Source organism: Mobula birostris, chromosome 8 (genome assembly GCF_030028105.1).
Source record: "Mobula birostris isolate sMobBir1 chromosome 8, sMobBir1.hap1, whole genome shotgun sequence".
NCBI lineage: Eukaryota > Metazoa > Chordata > Chondrichthyes > Myliobatiformes > Myliobatidae > Mobula > Mobula birostris.
In genome coordinates, this window is record NC_092377.1 from 106903153 (window position 1) to 106922146 (window position 18994).

An 18994-nucleotide genomic window follows, 5' to 3' on the forward strand; every position below is an offset into this window, starting at 1 on the left:
TGATAACCTTCTGACAGGCTCCAGTCAGCCTCTGCTGCTCAAGAGAGGAAAGCTCAAATCTCTTCGGATAGCACTTGCCCTCAAATCCAGATAGCATTCTGGTAAACCTCTTCTCTCCCCTTTCCCAAACCTACTATGATGGGATAAGCGGAAATGAATGCAATAACCCAGATGCATCCTAACCAAAGCTTTTATAAAGCTACAACAAAATTTCCCGACTCCTGAACTAATAGAGGCGAGCATGCCATACGTCTTCATTACCACCCTGTTAACCTGTATAGCAATCTTCAGGGAGCTTAACGGACTTGGACCCCAAGATCCCTCAGTACATCAAACATTGGTGCTTGTCAGCTCATTCAACACTCTCATGACTCTCTGTGTGAAGAAGTTTCTCCTCGTGTTCCCCTCAAACATCTCACCATTCACCCTTAACCCATGACCTCTGGTTGTAGTCCCACTCAACCTCAGTGGAAAGAGCCTGCTTGTATTTCCCTATAAATTTATAAATTTTGTATACCACTATTAAATCTCCTCTCAATCTTCTACGTTCTAAAGAATACAGTCCTAACCTTTTCAATCCTATAACTCATGTCCTTCAGATTCAGCAACATCCTTGTAAATTTTCCCTGTACTCTTTCAATGTTGTTTATATCTTTCCGGTGGATAGGTGACCAAAATTGCACAAAATACTCTAAATTAGGCCTCACCAATGTCTTATACAATTTTAGCATAACATCCCATCTCCTGTACTCGATACTTTGATTAATGAAGCCCCTATCTACCTGTGACACCACTTTCAATAAATTATGTACCCATATTCCCAGATCCCTTTGCTCTACCGCACTCCTCAGTGCCCTACCTACTGTTCACTGTGTAAGACCTACCTTTTCAGGTCCTACCGAAGTGCAACACCTCGCGCTTGTCTGCATTAAATTTCATCTATCATTTTTCAGCCCATTTTTGTAGCTGTTGTAGATCCCTCTGTAAGCCATGATAGCCTTTCTCACTGTCTTACTACCCCCAATCTTTCCTCACTATCCTCACTACCCCCAATCTTAGTGTACTCCACAAATCTGCTGATCCAGTTAACCACATTATCATTTAGATCATTGATATAGATGACAAGCAGCAAAGGACCCAGCAGCAACCCCTGTGGCACACCACAAGTCACAGGCCTCCAGTCACAGAGGTAATGCTCTAATACCACTTTCTGGCTTCTCCCACAAAGCCAATTTACTACCTCATCCTGAATGCTGAGTGACTGAACCTCTCGACCAGCCTCCCATGCGGTACCTTGTCACCACCACTTGTTCTGGCTCCTTACATGGATTACCATTCTGGTCTTCCAGGTCCGGTGCAATCCTTTTGTTCTCCTTCACTCTGTCTGCTAGAGCAACTTTATGTCTTCTTTTAGACTGCCTGATTTCTCTCTTAAGTGTTCTCTTGCATTTCTTGTACTCCATAAGCACCTCATTTGTACCTACTTGTACTTGCTATGCACCCTTTTTTCACTTAACCTGGGCCTCAATATTTCTTGATAGCCAAGGTTCCCTACAGTTGTTGTCTTTACTTTTTATTCTGACAGGTTCATACAAGCTTTGTACTCTCAAAATTTCATTTTTGAAGGCCTCCCACTTTCCAAATACACTTTTGCCAAAAAACAGCTTATTCCAATCCACACTTGCCAGATCATTTCTGATACCATCAAAATAGGCCTTTCACCAATTTAGAATCTCAACCCAGGGACCAGACCTATCTCTCTGCATATTTACTTATGGAAGCTCAAATCACAGCTTATTGGGTCAAAGCTGACCTGGGACTCAGGACAGCTAGCACTTATAGGATTCCCTGTGAACGCAGAGCAGCGTCTATCGGTCAGGTGGGACACACAGTGGAAACCCGCATCAAGGAGCACAGGAACTGTATCCATTTTGGTTACCCGGAGAAATCAGCAGTAGCAGAACACTGCATTCACAATGGCCACGTGATTGACTTTGCTATGCCAATGGCTTTTGGGACTTCCTGGTGAAGGAAAAGTTTGAAATAAAACTAGAGGACAAGAATTTTAATAAAGACGAAGGTGTCGCTCTAAGAACTCAAATTCCATTATAAACAAAGTAGGACATGGAAACCTGATTGGATGAGGACTAAAACCAATCAAGGGGGATAGACGACAGGAGTATAAATACCACCAGACTAGATATACCCAGGCATCATCCCTGATGAAGCTGGCAGAGTTTGTCATCAAAACGTCAGTTAATATTGATAGTTGTACCCGGCTGGAAGCCTGAGAAGAGTTTATTCATCTAATCCATCTAGTCCTTTTACAGTATGGAATTCCCAGTCAATATGTGGAAAATTAAAATTACATACTATAACCTTATTTTTCTTGTAATAATCTGCGATCTCTTTTCAAATTTGTTTCTCTAAATTCCTAAGACTGTTGTAATATAGGCTTATTAACGTGGCCATACCTTATTTATTTCTCAGTTCCACCCTTAATGCCTCACTAGTCGAGTTCTCCAGTTTGTCCTGACGGAGCACTGCAGTGACATTTTGCTGACTAGTAGCATCACCCCTCCTCCTCTAATCCCTCCTGTTCTGTTGCGTCTAAAACAATGGAACTTTGGTTGCAGGAGGGGCAGGACTAGCAGCTCAATATTCCAAGTCTCACTAATGGCTACAACATCATAATTCCAGGTGTTGATCCATGCCCTGAGCTCATCCACCTTTCTTATGATATTTCTTGCATTGAAATATAGGCAGCTCAGGACATTAGTTGCACCATGCTCAACCTTTTCATTTCTGACTTTGTCTGAGGTCTTGCCAACGTCTGCCTTCACGACCTCGCCATGAACTGCTCTGGCACTTTGGTTCCCATCCCCCGGTAACTCTAGTTTAAACCCCACCGTGCAGCATTAACAGCCCTTCCCACTAGGATATTAGTCCCCTCCAGTTCAGGTGCAAATTGTCTCTTCTGTACCGGTCCCACCTTTCCTGGAAGAGAGCCCAATGATCGAAAAATCTTACGCCTTCCTTCCTACACTAGTTCCTTGTTCTATCAGTCTGTTGCCACCAGTACAATCTTCTATGCGGTGGTGTGCTGGGGCAATGGCATCAACACGGGTGATGCCAACAGGCTCAGTAAACTGATAAGAAAGGCTGGCTCTGTTAGAGGAGTTAAACTGGACACACTGGAGGCTGTGGTACAACAAAAGACCCTATGGAAAATCCTGGCAATTCTGGACAATGTTTCTCACCCTCTGCATGCCACCTTGGCTAAGCAGAGAAGCACTTTCAGTAATAGACTAAGACAACTTCGCTGCTCCAAAGAGTGCTATACGAGGTAATTCTTACCCTCGGCCATTAGGCTCTATAATGAGTCGGGGAAGGGATGACCCCCCCCCCCCCCCCGTTAGACTTGTATTGCTACCATGACACTGTAATTTTCTTTGGGACCAATAAAGTATCTATCTATATATTAAACTGTATAATCTTCTGCCCTCTCTAGCACGTGACGCGGGTAGCAATGCTGAGATCGCAACCCTGGAGGTTCTGCCCTTTGACTTAGTACCTAACTCCCTGAGCTCCCTATACAAAACCTTGTCACTCACCCTACCATGCCAATGGTACTTATGTAGACCATGACCTCTGGCTGTTCACCCTCGACCTGAGATGTCCTGGACCCTAGCATCTGGGAGGCAACATATCATCCGGGACTCTCGTTCTCACCCCCGGAACCTCCTATCCGTTCTCCTAACTACTGAATCCCCTGTCACCACAGTGTGCCTCTTCTCCCCCTTCCCTTCCAAGTCACAGAGCCAGACTCCGCGCCAGAGACCCGACCACTGTGACTTTCCTTGTTACGTCATTCCCCCACCCCCAATAGTATCCAAAGTAGTATACCTGTCATTGAGGGGGATGGCCACAGGGGTACTCAGCACTGGCTGTTTAACCCCTTTCCACTTCCTGACGGTCACTCCGTTTCCTGTGTCCTGCTCCTTGGGTGCAACTACCTCTCCATATGCTCTATCACCCCTTCAAATGATCCTCCTGTCTTCTCTGGGCATGTCAATTCTGAATCTAAATGGCCAAGTCACCATGGATCCCATGCACTTCAATCTTCTGGATGAGAAATCTTGTCAAACACCTTACTGACAGGTCTATCTTCATCACCTCTTCAAAAAACTCAAACATAACTTGCCCCTCACAAAGCCATGCTGATTGCCACTAATTAGGCCATGGTTTTCCAAATGCTCATAAACCCCACCCTTAAGAATCCTCCTCTAACAGCTTCCCCACCGTCAGTCTTTCATTGCCAGCAAGTTTCCTTTACAGAGTGAAGTATTAACAATAATATTTCAATTCATTCAGCATGATCAGTGATCCCGGTAATTCCGCTGCCTTTTTCCCCCACCCCCCCAGTTTTCCACAATGCCATTCAATTGGAAGAAGGTTTCTCCTGTTCCTAACCTGTATGCTGCCAACTAACAACATTCTTTTGATAGTCACAGGCCCATTACGCTCACTCATGCAGATTCGATTAAAGCAGTTTCCTGGAAAATCAGTGCCTGAAGCTCTGTTCAGCGTAGGGTCAGGAAAGCCACAGATTGTCAAGCTATTGCTTGAGGAATGAACCAATAGATGGATTTCATCTAGCTCAGGTACATTATTATTATTAAAGTTCCTTTTCATGCCTTGTGGCGCACCAGGCAGCATTTTTTGTCATTTCCTTAGCATTTGTCTGCTTTTATGAGGCCAAGTTTAGCTTAGCTCAACGCTCAAACCAGCACAGATGGAAAGCGAGCAAGGAGCTGGCTGGATTTGAACCCTCGAAGTCCGGTGCTGATGCCACAACACCGGTCGATGAAGCTCAGGTACTTAGTCACACGTTAGCACAGAAACTAGCTGGCTACCCTCAACGTAATCTTTGACCCAAGCATTTAAAATATGAGTTTGTACAAATGGCAATGGCAAATGTGTGAACATGGGCTCAGAATTAAGACACTCCTTTTAAAATGCACAGTCCACCTTACCCACGGCGATGATGAATTTAGCACACTTCATTTCTTAACATTGCAACCACTGTTTCTTAACACACAGTTCAAAGTAAATTTATTATCGAGGTACTTTGAATGCCTGCAAGGAAATGAAACTCAAGAGTAGTATATGGTAACATATAATTACTTTGGTAATAAATTTACTTTGATTTTTGACACTCTTACTTTGTTTTACTTCAAAATATGTAGGATGCACAAACAGTAAATACTTCGCTGTATTCAACCCGATAATATAATCATTTTCATAATTTCCAAGTGAAATAAATAAAGTCTATCATGCTGGAAACACTGAGCATCAATGTTCCCTCTAAGCTGTGTGCACACACACATCTTTTGCTACCAGTGCACAAAGGAATTTTAACTGCGCACAAAAAGTTGGCAGGTTAAATATATTTCACAATTGTACACAATCACATTTCCTTTTCCGGTTTCTAATGCAGACAGTGTTGACAATGTAGAGTTTGAATGCAGATTTTAGAACTGGCTTATTTATACTTTTATTGAAAAAAATTATTGATTCACTACGTCGGATTCTGAAGAAGCAAACAGCGTGAAGTGCAAATGAACTGCCAGTTCATTTAAAGCAGAATGTCTTATTATCCTTAGAATAGCTTCAGGTTTACTTCCACTTAAAAATTTAGTGCGTACATGTTGTCACTGGGCAAACACATAGCACAGCACAAGATTTTTGCACACACTGGTCATTACAGATTAGAGGAAAGTTGCTGAGCATGTCAAGCACCATTCATGCAGAGAAGGCCAACACCAGTATTCGATAGCCCTTCTCTGCTCTGCCCTGCCCTGAAACACTGGCTCCATTTCTTTCTCTGACTGCTGCCCTATTTATAGCCTCTGCAGTTTTTTCACAATTTGATTTCAGGTGAAATGATGCCAGATCTTAGAAATAAACACAGCTCCTTCAAGATGATTTTAAGAAACCCAATTAAAGTAGTACAGTATACCAAACAAGAGAAAATCTGCAGATGTTGAAAATCCAAGCAACACACACAAAATGCTGGAGGCCAGGCAGCATCTATGGAAGAGTACAATCGACATTTCGGGCCAAGACCCTTCAGCAGGACCGGAGGAAAAAAGATGAGGAGTAGATTTTAAAGGGTGGGGGGGGGGCGTTGGGGAGCGAGACCATAAGATGATAGGTAAAATCAGGAGGGATGAAGTAAAGAGTTGGTTGGTGAAAGAGATACAGGGCTGGAGAAGGGGGAGTCTGATAGGAGAGGACAGAAGGCCATGGAAGAAAGAAAAGGTGTGGGGGGCAAAGCACCAGAGGGAGGCGATGGGCAGGTAAGGAGATAAGGTGAGAGGGGAAAAGGGGATGGGAAATGGGGAAGGAGAGGGGGGGCCATATAAAGTATTATACCTGCTTAACTGAGTCTGGTCTTTGCTGTAGGAAGGTTGTGTCTTCAGGTTCAGTTCGGCTTTGCATTGTGAATGTAATGTTCTGAAAACCTCGATAAGTACATCTTCCAGGATTGCTGGCCCTGCAATGACAGAATCAACTCTAAAAGTTCAGAGTAGACAAACAGTTCATAGCGACATTAGCGACAACAAAATTTCAAACTACTCCTGAAGACAAAGTGTGCATGCGCCAGTCGTGCATGTAGCCTGGTACAGCTGTTCCGATCTATTCTTACTTTCTTCTTCTTACTTTTTAATTTACGTTATTTTTTGTATTTTTTTCTCACGGTAACACATCGAAGCTGCACCCTCTCTAACATGCTGGTAGAGAGTGTTTTATTTGGGTTTTCTTTAGCGCTGGAAATGGTTACATCCCGACACGCGGGACAGAAGCAAGGTCGTATTGTGTATTCCATGGACCAGCAAAGACCGGCCGGCTTAGCGAACAGAGCGGTGGACACCCCTGCTGAAATCCGGAGCAAAACACACAGAGGGGAATCACAAAGCCAGGGAAAGAGGACTGGGTCGAGACAACAGAGACTTTTGGAGAAGAGGCATTCGATGGGTAATACCATTCCGGCTGACCGGAAGTGCACTGAGAGTGGTAAGCGTAAAGGAGTTGGGTGCTTACTGTTCTGGCTAACAACGGATGGTGCAATCCGGGGTATATTACGATCGAGGAACATGTTTGCACACTAGATATTGAACTTTTTACTGTTGGACTTCGGCCACATTCCACCGTGATACAACACTTGGCGGCACGGGAGGGCGTTCCTGCCTGTGGCCATCGAACGTGCAGCTCCTCCCGTGGAGGGTCAGACACCCTGAGCCAATAGACTGGTCCTGGACTTGTTTTCCATCTGGCATAGTTTGCATTTTGGTGTTTGATTGTTGGGGTTTTTTGTATTGTTATATTTACGCTCTATTCTTGGTTGGTGCGGCTGTAACGAAACCAAATTTCCCTCGGAATTAATAAAGTATATCTATCTATCTATCTATTGAACCAAGTAGTACAATATACTCCTAAACAACGCAAGTCACAGAACAGTTCATTAACTTACTGTGTTACAACCTAGCAGGATGTGGGTTAGTAATGATTAAACTATAACTGAATTCCTCACTCTGTTTGCGTTGTTTCAAAAACTTACATAAATGGGGTCAAGGACAAATTACTTCAAGCCACTAATTCACATTGTCCAGTAACAGGTTACAAAGCAGTATTAGTAGTGGCTTGCAATCAACGCTCACTTACAAGGAGCTGATTCACATGGGCATAGGCAGAAAGCAGAACTACTCACATCATGCAGGGTAGAAGCTGAAAAAGATGGTGCAGAGTCACAAGCTACTGCACAGTATTCTCTCGGAGGGTAAACACACACTGCAAGCTGATAGAAGCACATCTAATTTCTTCAAGCTCTCAGATATGATGCTTTCTCTAACACCGTACAAACAAAGGTGCGATCCACCCCAACCTGGTGATCACACAACCATTCTCACAGTCACTGCAGGGTGTTGAGTTGTGTGCGGGTCGTGCCATTAAGAAGTGGGACCCTTCGATAAAGCCCTCATGTGGCATCCAGGAGCCTGACTAAATCTGAGTTCAGCTCAGGAAGCCTGGCAGACAAAGGGTCACAGCAGCTGCTGCCTTAAGAAGCTTAGTATTTTTACAGCCCTGCTTGTTGGCCAAGAGGAACACAAGTGCACAAACACAAAGGAATTAAGTTTTCTTTCTGTTAACCGTAGAGTTATACAGTACAGAAACAGGCCCTCAGGTCTGACTCTTCCATACCAACCAAGGTGCCTTTCTGAGCTAGTCCCATTTAACCCGTATTGTACTAATCTAAACCTTTTCTATCAATGAACCCGTTCACGTCCTCTAAATTTTGACGCTGTACCTGTCTCAACCACTTCTTTGGTAGCTCATTCCATACACAGCACTCACCTGCCTCCATGTGAAAAATCTGCCCTTTAGGTCCCCTTTAAACCTCTCCTCTTTCATCATCAATCTATGCCCTTGAGCTTTTGACTTCTCTAACTTGGAAAAACAACAGCGAGCATACACGTTATCTATGCTCCTCATGATTTTATGAACTTTTGCAAGTCTTCTAATATTTGTATATCTGTGCACTTGTAATCCTATTGTGACGCTGTCACTTCCTTTGGAATCAATAAAGTATCTATCTATCTCTAGCCTCCTTCGCTCCAAGGAAAAACAGTCCTAGCTTATTTAGTCTATCCTCATAACTCAAGACCCCCAACCCTGGTATCATACTTGTGAAATTTTTCTGTACACTCTCTAGATTAATCACATCCTTCCAACAACATGGTGACCAGGAATGTGCAAAATATTCCACGCACAATCTTACTAACATCCAATACAGTCAAAACACGATGTCCCAACTCTTGTACTTAGTGTGCTATCCCCTGAAGCCATCCATACTTTAGTACCTTGTCTACTTGTGTTGCAACTTTGAAGGGAGATATACTTGTTCCCCTAGGTATCTCTGTTCTACAACACTCACCAACAGCTCGTTATTGATTGTGTACGTCCTGCCCTGATTTAACATCCCAAAATACATCACTGCAACCTTCTCTGAATTAAATTCCACCTGCCATTCCATGGCACACTTGCCCAGCTTCAGACAACCGTATACCACCAATAATGGTGTCATCTACAAACTTACTAATCATGCCACCTACATTCCTATCCAGATCACTAATATAAAAGACAAATAACATCATGGATCCCTGCAACACAGCAACGATCACGGGCTTCTGATCTGAGAAGCAACCCTCCAATACCACCCTGATTCCTTGAACCAAGCCAATTTTGTGTCCAGTTGGCCAGCTCAGCCTGGATCCCATGTGATGTCACCTTCCAGATCAGCATATCATGTGGAGCTTTGTCAAGCACCTTACAAAGGTCCATGCAGACAGCCTCTACCTATCCCTGACCAGCCTCCTCCCACTGAAAGTTCTTTCAGTCCATAATACAATACTGTACCTAGTTCTGGTTTATCCAGGAGACTGATGAGTATGCGAAAAGGTTTCAGATCATGCAAAGGTGTCCGTTCTTCCTCTCCACATCCTTTCCCTTGCAAGATTCCTACCATGGCCTGAAACCAAGGTGGGAGAAGGGAAATTAATGTGGGTAAAACAACCAGATTAATTGACTCAACAAGGAAAATCACAGCACACAAACCTTCCATATAAAGCTACAAATCAGACAGTTAACAAAAACAGGTTTTACAAAGTAACATTTATATCTGTTCTTTCAATCTTTATCAAGAAAGTACCATTCAGATTTTAAACTTTAAACTTCTACAGTTATTTCTGAGCTAGAAAATTACCATAACCTTGTTTTCTATTTGATAAATTCAAATATATGCATAATGGTACATTTAATGAAGGATCACCTCAGATTTTCCAATCACTAACATCCTATACAGCTGAATCATCTACCAGCTCTTATACCTAGTCCAGACCTCGGGAGGGGAAAACAGGAGCTTCAACTGAGAACATTTGGTTCAGCACCCAGGGCATGCCCTTTTCTCACTGTTACCATCAGGAAGGAGGTACAGAAGTCTGAAGGCACACACTCAGCGATTCAGGAACAGCTTCTTCCCCTCTGCCATCCGATTCCTAAATGGAATTTAAGCTTTGGACACTACCTCACTTTTTTAATATACAGTATTTCTGTTTTTGCATATTTTTTAATAATCTATTCAACGTGTAGCACCATGGTCCTGGAGGAACGTTGTTTCATTTTTACTGTGTACTGTACCAGCAGCTTCTGGTTGAAATGACAATAAACTTGCCCTGAATATATGTAATTGATTTACTTGTTTATTTATTACGTTTTATTTTTTTTCTCTCTCTCTCTGCTAGGTTATGTATTGCACTGAACTGCTGCTGCAAACTTCACATCACATGCCGGTGACAATACACCTGATTCTGATTCTGAAATTTCCAGGTTATGTAATTTTTTTAAATACATTTTATTTTCCTGAAACAAAAATATTTATTAGATTTTTATGAATGCCTGTAAGACCTAAATATACTCAAATATTAATGCAAAAGTTTTGCATAATGCAGCTTAATATAAATCTAAATTGAGTTACTTTAGGTAGCAATGACAATAATATTTTCCCTCCATCCACAGTAACATTCGGTTCAACTTCCTCTTATATGTCAGACTTTTCATTTATACTCATCCTACAACTTCTGTGGACAGATGTCCCATAAATCAAAACTTAAAAGTTCATGCCTGTAGTGATAGATTAGCGTACTCTTGGATTAATTTTCCCGTCTATGGCTGTATTTAAAAGACATGGGGATTCCCAATATTGCCATGTGATCTGTGAAAACGCAGCAATATCAACCATACCGACATTTTGCTTTTTGTAAGACAAGTTTATATGTAAGAAGAATAAGCAAACTAAGAGTGATGAAGCATTTATTTTATCTCTACCTTCTTCACAAAATACAATCTTGGAAACATCCACTAGCTCACTTAACCTCCTCTTTTCCAAGGGGAAAGCACCTAACGTTTTCAAGATCTAGTTTTTCTTGTCCCAGGACACTGAAACTTATGAACCTGTCTTAGACTCTGTACACCTTTCTCAAAGTGTGGTTCCAAAAACACTTCTATTGCTGAGGCCTATTTATAAAACGTTATCATGCAAACTCTTACCGATCGACAACAGCAGAGGTCAGGACTGAATCCAGGTGCTGGAGCTGAGAGACAACAGGTCTATGAGCTGTACCATCCTGCAACCCTTAATTGTTCTTGCCACATTGTTCTACCTCACCTCCACCAAGTTACCCACTGGATCTCCAGAACACAGATCATCCCAACAGTCATTAAGCATCAGTACACAGATGGTGCTTTTGAATGTACATTTTCCAAGGATAACATCCAAGACAAAGAACAAAGCTTGTGGTCCACCAGGCAGCAATGATCCCTGCTCCCCTGCATGCCAAAGGCACATGGACTACCTATAGAGCTCCTCACATTACAGCATCATCTGACTTCACTGGCAGGATAAGCATCAGCACAACTCCCAGGCTAATACTTCCAACATCAAGAACCTAATTACATTAAGTCAGCTCTGACATACAGTACAATCACTTGCACCCTCAACACATGACACCCAAAACAGATACTGTTTGAGACCATCCACTCTCCAATTTGTACTTCTTGCAGTAACATCCCCATTAATGGAGAAGCAGCATCCAGGATGGCAAGGAGGACCTTGAGACCATTCATTGGCAGCACATACAGTCCAATCTTAGTGAAAGTAGATGAAGGAGCATACCACTTCCCAAACTAATGTGTCTATCATCCACCCCAACTACGGCAGGATCTCTGTTGGATGCCTCAAAACCCACTGAACTGGAGTGGAAGTCATCCATCCTCCATCCTTCATGTCAGCACAAAGAGGCAACGATTATCACACAGAAAAAGTATTTCACTTTATTTTAAGAACATTTTGCTATTATCCTCCCTTTTTAATCTTAATCTCTTAAATAACCCATTTACAATTATTGCATTTGAAGTGTGCTCCCACATTTACCTTGACTCCACATATTTACATCATGAAATGCCTTTTTTAAAAAAAAACTACAGAACTCCAGCATTTGTAGCATCTACTTTAATCCTGTATGTTATGTACTGAAAATTTAAAATATTTTTATTTATTTTATTGAGATGCAGCATGGAACAGGCCATTCTGGCCCTTTGAGCTGCGCACCCAGCAATCCCCCGATCTAATCCTACGCAGGACAGTTTATAGTGACCAATTAACCTACCAACCAGTACGTCTTTGGACTGTGGGAGGAAACCGGAGCGCCAGGGGGAAACCCATGCGGTCGTGCGGAGACCGTACAGACTCCTTACAGGCCTCAGCGGGAATTGAACCTGGATCGGCTGTACTGTAAAGCGTTGTGCTAACTACCACACTGCTCTGTCACCCACTGCACCAGAAATTTTCATAAATTCTGCTTCGGCACCCTAACTTTTAGCAAGTCTTTTCCTTTACCTACTTTCGGCATGAATCTGGTTGGATTCTAGTCACTATTCTTCACTGCTCTCTCACTTTCAGTTATGAGTGCCCTACACGACGCCAATCACATCCTTCCTTATTAAACGAGCAATGTACTGATTTGGGAAGCAGTCTCGGAATATAACCTGCTGATGATAAGTATTTGGAAGTCACCAATTTATCCTGACTAGTCAGTCAGCTGTTGTTAAGGGATCTGAAAAGCACTGTACAGGATGACCAGATCAAAACAAAACGTGTACCTGAATGAGTAGATCTTTAGAAAAGGTATTGAAATAGTAGATTGTATGTTCTTCTGGATTGCTGTGCCTGGTACTTCTGGGGCCTATAATAACACCATTGTTATCGAATCCTAGATAAAGTAAAAAAATAGAGTTAAATGTACACAATTGAAATGTGTGGTTACTATAATATTTAGTGTACTTTTCCTAGGTTTAAATACAAAGCATTTTACTCACCAAATTGTAATCCATTTAAAGAGTGCAAATAAAAAACATACAACTTGTTACTCAATGATTATATTTGTTGGCTTTTAATAGACTAAAATATCTCTTCATGCTAAACACTTACATTTTATACTAAATCTCACAGCCAGCTTCACATCCTTGAGATAAGGGTCAAGGATCAACTTTATTCGCCATATACATTTACACGTATTACGGATTTGCAGTGGTGTGTTGGCACGACATACAACAAAACAAAACAACATTCAGCAAATATAAAGAATAAAGAATTATATAAATATAATGTTAGAGATTATAGTACGGATATGGAATAAAATGTGTAGAAATACATAAACACCAACTTGCATTTGCAATGTAAACAGTGGTTTAAACTGTTTACAGCATAGTGCAGTGATGGAGTAACAGACGGAGAGGGGTGGAAGGGGCTAACTAGAACAGTTGATTGGATTAACTACCTCGGGGAAAGAAACAAATGCACACTGGATGGTTTGTATAAAAACTACAAAACCCCAATCCAATTCTCCATTTGAATTCAAGGCATAACTGCAGAAAGCAATATGAACAGATTGAAGTGGGAAACTAATCTCAAGACAAGAATTGCAGTGGTTCAGCTCTCCACGATGAATCATTATAATATTAAATCTCAGTAAGCTAAACTAAACTGGACAAATGCACACAGCTCACGACACTTGCTCTTACAAAATCACTACAGTTGGCTCCGCATGGCATGCTGACCCGGAAGGCTGCATCTAACAGAATCCAGGGAGCTAATTAACTGGCTTCAAAGTTGGAAGCAGAGGGTAGCACTTGAAGATTGTTTCTTGGAATTGGGGATGGTGACTAGTGGTCTGTCGCAAGGTTCAGTGTTGGGAGCATGGTTATTCATTGGTTGTATAAATGTTTTAAATGTGAATGCACAAGGCTTGATCAGCAAGTCTGTGTGTGACACTAAATTAGGACGTGTCGTTGCAGCAAAGGAGGCCATCATTCATTTCAGTGGGAACTTGATCAGTTGGGGAAGTGGGCAAAGGAGTGGCAAATGGATTTCAAAACAGTTAAGTATTGGCGATGCACTTTGAAAAGTCAGTCATTGCAGGACTTCTAGAATTCATGATAATGGAACAGAGGGAGTATAAGTGCAAGTGCATCATTTGTTGAAAGCAGCGACACAGGTAGACAGGGTGATGAGAAAAGGCATTTAACTCACTGGTCTTCAGCAGTCAGGACACTGAGTATAGGATGTAGTTAAGATGGAAGGAGTGCAGAAAAGATTTATGAGGCTGTTGCCAGGACTGGGGAGTTTGAAAGTTATGAGAATGAGGAGTGACCATATAGAAGTTTAAAATTTTGGATTAACTACCTCGGGGAAAGAAACAAATGCACACTGGATGGTTTGTATAAAAACTACAAAACCCCAATCCAATTCTCCATTTGAATTCAAGGCATAACTGCAGAAAGCAATATGAACAGATTGAAGTGGGAAACTAATCTCAAGACAAGAATTGCAGTGGTTCAGCTCTCCACGATGAATCATTATAATATTAAATCTCAGTAAGCTAAACTAAACTGGACAAATGCACACAGCTCACAACACTTGCTCTTACAAAATCACTACAGTTGGCTCCGCATGGCATGCTGACCCGGAAGGCTGCATCTAACAGAATCCAGGGAGCTAATTAACTGGCTTCAAAGTTGGAAGCAGAGGGTAGCACTTGAAGGTTGTTTCTTGGAATTGGGGATGGTGACTAGTGGTCTGTCGCAAGGTTCAGTGTTGGGAGCATGGTTATTCATTGGTTGTATAAATGTTTTAAATGTGAATGCACAAGGCTTGATCAGCAAGTCTGTGTGTGACACTAAATTAGGACGTGTCGTTGCAGCAAAGGAGGCCATCATTCATTTCAGTGGGAACTTGATCAGTTGGGGAAGTGGGCAAAGGAGTGGCAAATGGATTTCAAAACAGTTAAGTATTGGCGATGCACTTTGAAAAGTCAGTCATTGCAGGACTTCTAGAATTCATGATAATGGAACAGAGGGAGTATAAGTGCAAGTGCATCGTTTGTTGAAAGCAGCGACACAGGTAGACAGGGTGATGAGAAAAGGCATTTAACTCACTGGTCTTCAGCAGTCAGGACACTGAGTATAGGATGTAGTTAAGATGGAAGGAGTGCAGAAAAGATTTATGAGGCTGTTGCCAGGACTGGGGAGTTTGAAAGTTATGAGAATGAGGAGTGACCATATAGAAGTTTAAAATTTTGGGAGGTATAAACAAGGTAGACGGCAACAGTTTCTCCCTCAGGGAAGGGGACATAAGCTAGGGGGTCAAAACTAGAGGGCATAGATTTAGGGTGAAAGCGGAAAGGATTTAATAGGGACCCGAGGAGCAACTATTTTTACCCAGAGGATGGTGGTCTATGCTCTATCGCAAATTAATGCAGGTCTATCATTTCAAGGTCTGGCTTTCACATTGAGTTCATAAACTGAAATTTAACATTCCTTAGTGATGTGCTCTGTACAACGGTGGCTGCAGATACTTTGCACCCAAGTACATATACACATTTATTATTGCTAACAAATAGCGACTGAGACCCTTATCAGAGTTGCTAATTTGCCTACAGAAAAGGTTTTGTAAAACACATAACACACTATCTAAAAAGCTCACAGATTTGTTAGGGGTACAAGAAGCACATATTGCTTTCCATATTACATTCAAGTGATTCATCACCACAGAATGTCATGATAAGCAAACAAAGAAACCTTGGTAACGTGACGTATAAAATAGCCCTGTATCTGAACTAACTCATCACCATTCCCCAGAATGTTTAAAGCCTAGAGTTAGAACATAGAACTATTTTCATTTAAGCACATATTTGGGAAAATGCTACAAACTCACCAAGAAGCCATGCATACAGTCTGCGATTGAGGGACATATCTCTCCGAAGTACCACATGTAAAGCTGCAGATAATATCTGGACCATATCAGGGCGTGTGACCTTATACGACAGAAGAGAGAAAACACATTTGTTTCATTCGGGGAGGCTTGATACTCAAGTATATTTTGCTTTGTAAAACACCTCTGCTCAAACCGTTAATGTGCCCCCAAGTCTGCCACTTCTCCAACCCACTCCTTTCCCAATTTCAACCCCTCCCCATTGACGCAATAAAGATCAACACAAGCTCGAGTAATAGCACCTTCCCTTCTGATTTGGCACATTGCAAGCTTCCAGACTCCTTCCATTTCACATCATCAGCATCTCTAGTCTTCATAAGCCCACATTTCCAATATATTCTCTTTGCTAGTATTGTCGGATAATTATTTATTTCCTCCAGTTCACAACATCTCCAGGCCTACCTTTTGCTTCACCATCCTGTCACCTTGCTCACATCTGTTGTTATTCTGCCTCCCCTCTCTTTTGTTCTCTCCATCCACCTCTCTGTCTTTATCAGGTTCTTAAAACTTCATTTACCTCTACAAAAGGTCACTGACCAAAACTATCATCTGCTTTTCCCCACACAGATGCTGCCCGACCTGGATGTGTATTTCTAACATTTACAGTACTTTCAAAGGTCAAAGTAAATTTATTATTAAAGTACACATATGTCACCATATACTTCCCTGAACTTCACAGAAGAACAAAGAAATACAACAGAATCAATGAAAAACTACACAGAAAGACTGACAAACAATCAAAAGGCAAACTATGCAAACACAAATAAAACAAATAAAAATAATAGATAAATATCGGGGCAGCACAGTAGACTTATGAGTAACACAACACTTTACAGTACCAGTGTTACTGGTTCAATTCCCACCACAGTCCAGAAGGAGATTGCATGTTCTTCCCATAACCATATGGGTTTCCTCCGAGTGCTCCTGTTTCCTCCCACAGTCCAAAGACGTACTGGTTGTCAGGTTAATTGGTCATTGTGATTAGGCTAGAGTTAAGTTGGGGGTTGCTGGGCAGCGTGGCTTGAATGGCTGGAAAGACCTACACTGTGCTGTATATCAATAATAAATAAAAATACCGAGAGCTTGAGTTGTAGACTCCTCAGAAGTGAACTTATAGGTTGTGGAGTCAGTTCAGTGTTGAGTGAAGTTACTTGTTTTGTCTTTGAAGAGGAGCCAGAGTGCAGCTTGGTTCTTTAGCACTACCAATAATTCTCACTATTATGGTCAGTGATTGTTTGTCATTGTACCCCAACCATGTTGTTGTTCTACCCTACTTCAACCATAATTATCCCTGCAGAATATTCTTACACCCATTCCTTCTAATCTATATATAAAAGTCATCTCAGTTACTCATACTGACATTTATTTCCAAATTATGCATTTATTCTGTATGTTTATTAATATCTCTTTATGTCATTGCAGCTTTCCTCAAGACTAACTAAACTTCCCAATTTGGAGTCCAATGGAAATTTTAATAATTATATGGCCTGTTCACACAGCTTAAATAACATCATAAGCCTGACTGACACAAACCAAAGTTCACAGCATATGTCTGAACTACAGAAATGAGTCAGGCCCAAGTGATGTTTTCTATTCAACATACCACAACAGTTAACTGGTAATGTATTGAACTGTGCACTTGTTATGCAAAATGAGCAGAACAAGCAATATATTGATAAGTTGTTGACAGTTAAGGTAATGTAGATCAAATGAATTTAGTATGATGCTATTTTATCTTACAATAATGCAGCGTCCAAACCAAATGCAGGAACCAATTTATAGCATTCAAGTAATAATTAACTCAAGATTCAAGATTCAAAAAACTTTATTGTCATTCTAACCGTACATCAGCTCTGCAGGGCAGAATGAGATAGCGTTTCTTAGGAGCAGTGCAATCATAATATAACACATTCAACACTAAATAATAAACATAACAATAAATAGTAAAACACAACAGCCACATGTCAGTTAAAATCAAGTTATAAGTGTTCAGTGCAAGTTAAAAGTGTCCAAAGCAGAGTCAGGTGGAGCAGCTATTTAGCAGTCTGACTGCCTGTGGGAGGAAGCTGTTTAGTAGCCTTGTGGTTTTAGTTTTGATGCTCCTGTAACGTTTGCCTGATGGCAGAAGAACAAACAGTTCATGGAGAGGGTGTGAGGGGTCTTTAATGATGTACCGTGTCTTCTGGAGGCATCGACTCTGAAAGAGGTCTTGGACAGAAGGTAGGGAGACCCCAATAACCTTCTCTGCTCCCCTAACCATCCTCTGCAAAGCTTTTTTGTCGACAGCACTGCAGCTGGAGTACCAGGTTGTGATGCAAAAGGTCAGCACACTCTTAACCACGCCTCTGTAGAATGTAATTAAGATGTTAGTGGGGAGTGATGCTTGCTTAAGCTTCCTCAGAAACTGCAATCTCTGCTGGCCCCGTTTCACAATCCCAGTGGTGTTCCTGGGCCAGGTGAGATTGTCCAAGATCTGCACCCCAAGGAACCTGATGTTTTCTACTCTCTCCACTGTGGAGCCGCTGATGCTGAGGGGTGTGTGCTCAGACTGAGACCGTCTGAAATCGACGATCATCTCTTTGGTTTTGGTGACATTAAGCATCAAGTTGTTATCCCTGCACCAGCTCTCTAGGTGTTTGACCTCCTCCCTGTACATTGTTTCATCATTTTTGCTGATGAGCCCCACCACTGAGGTATCATCTGCAAATTTAATGATCAGGTTCTCCTTGAATCTGGCTGCACAGTCATGTGTTAGCAGTGTAAACAGCAATGGGCTAAGCACACAGCCTTGTGGGGATCCAGTGTTCAGTGTGATGGAGTCAGAGGTGTTCCGGCCAACACGGACTGACTGTGGTCTCTCTGTCAAGAAATCCAGAATCCAGCGACACATGGCAGTGCTAAGGCCAGGCAGCGACAGTTTCTCCACTAGTCTCTGCAGGATGATGGTATTGAACGCTGAACTGAAATCAATGTACAGGATTCTGGCATAAGTGTCTTTGTTGTCCAAGTGAGAGAGAACTGTGTGCAGTGTGGTGGATATTGCGT

General features: G+C 41.9%; 1 protein-coding gene across 8 annotated transcripts in view; it reads right to left on the reverse strand.

Moving 5' to 3' along the window:
• dop1a (DOP1 leucine zipper like protein A) overlaps window positions 1-18994 on the reverse strand; it is a 222843-nt gene that overhangs the window by 138185 nt on the left and 65664 nt on the right. For all 8 annotated transcript variants that reach the window (XM_072265897.1, XM_072265903.1, XM_072265902.1 and 5 more), the window contains 4 exons: window positions 15893-15992; window positions 12781-12890; window positions 9481-9592; window positions 6439-6559 (listed from right to left, as the gene is read on the reverse strand). In XM_072265897.1, coding sequence (XP_072121998.1) covers window positions 6439-6559; window positions 9481-9592; window positions 12781-12890; window positions 15893-15992 — 443 coding nt within the window. The remainder of the gene's footprint in view (window positions 1-6438; window positions 6560-9480; window positions 9593-12780; window positions 12891-15892; window positions 15993-18994) is intronic.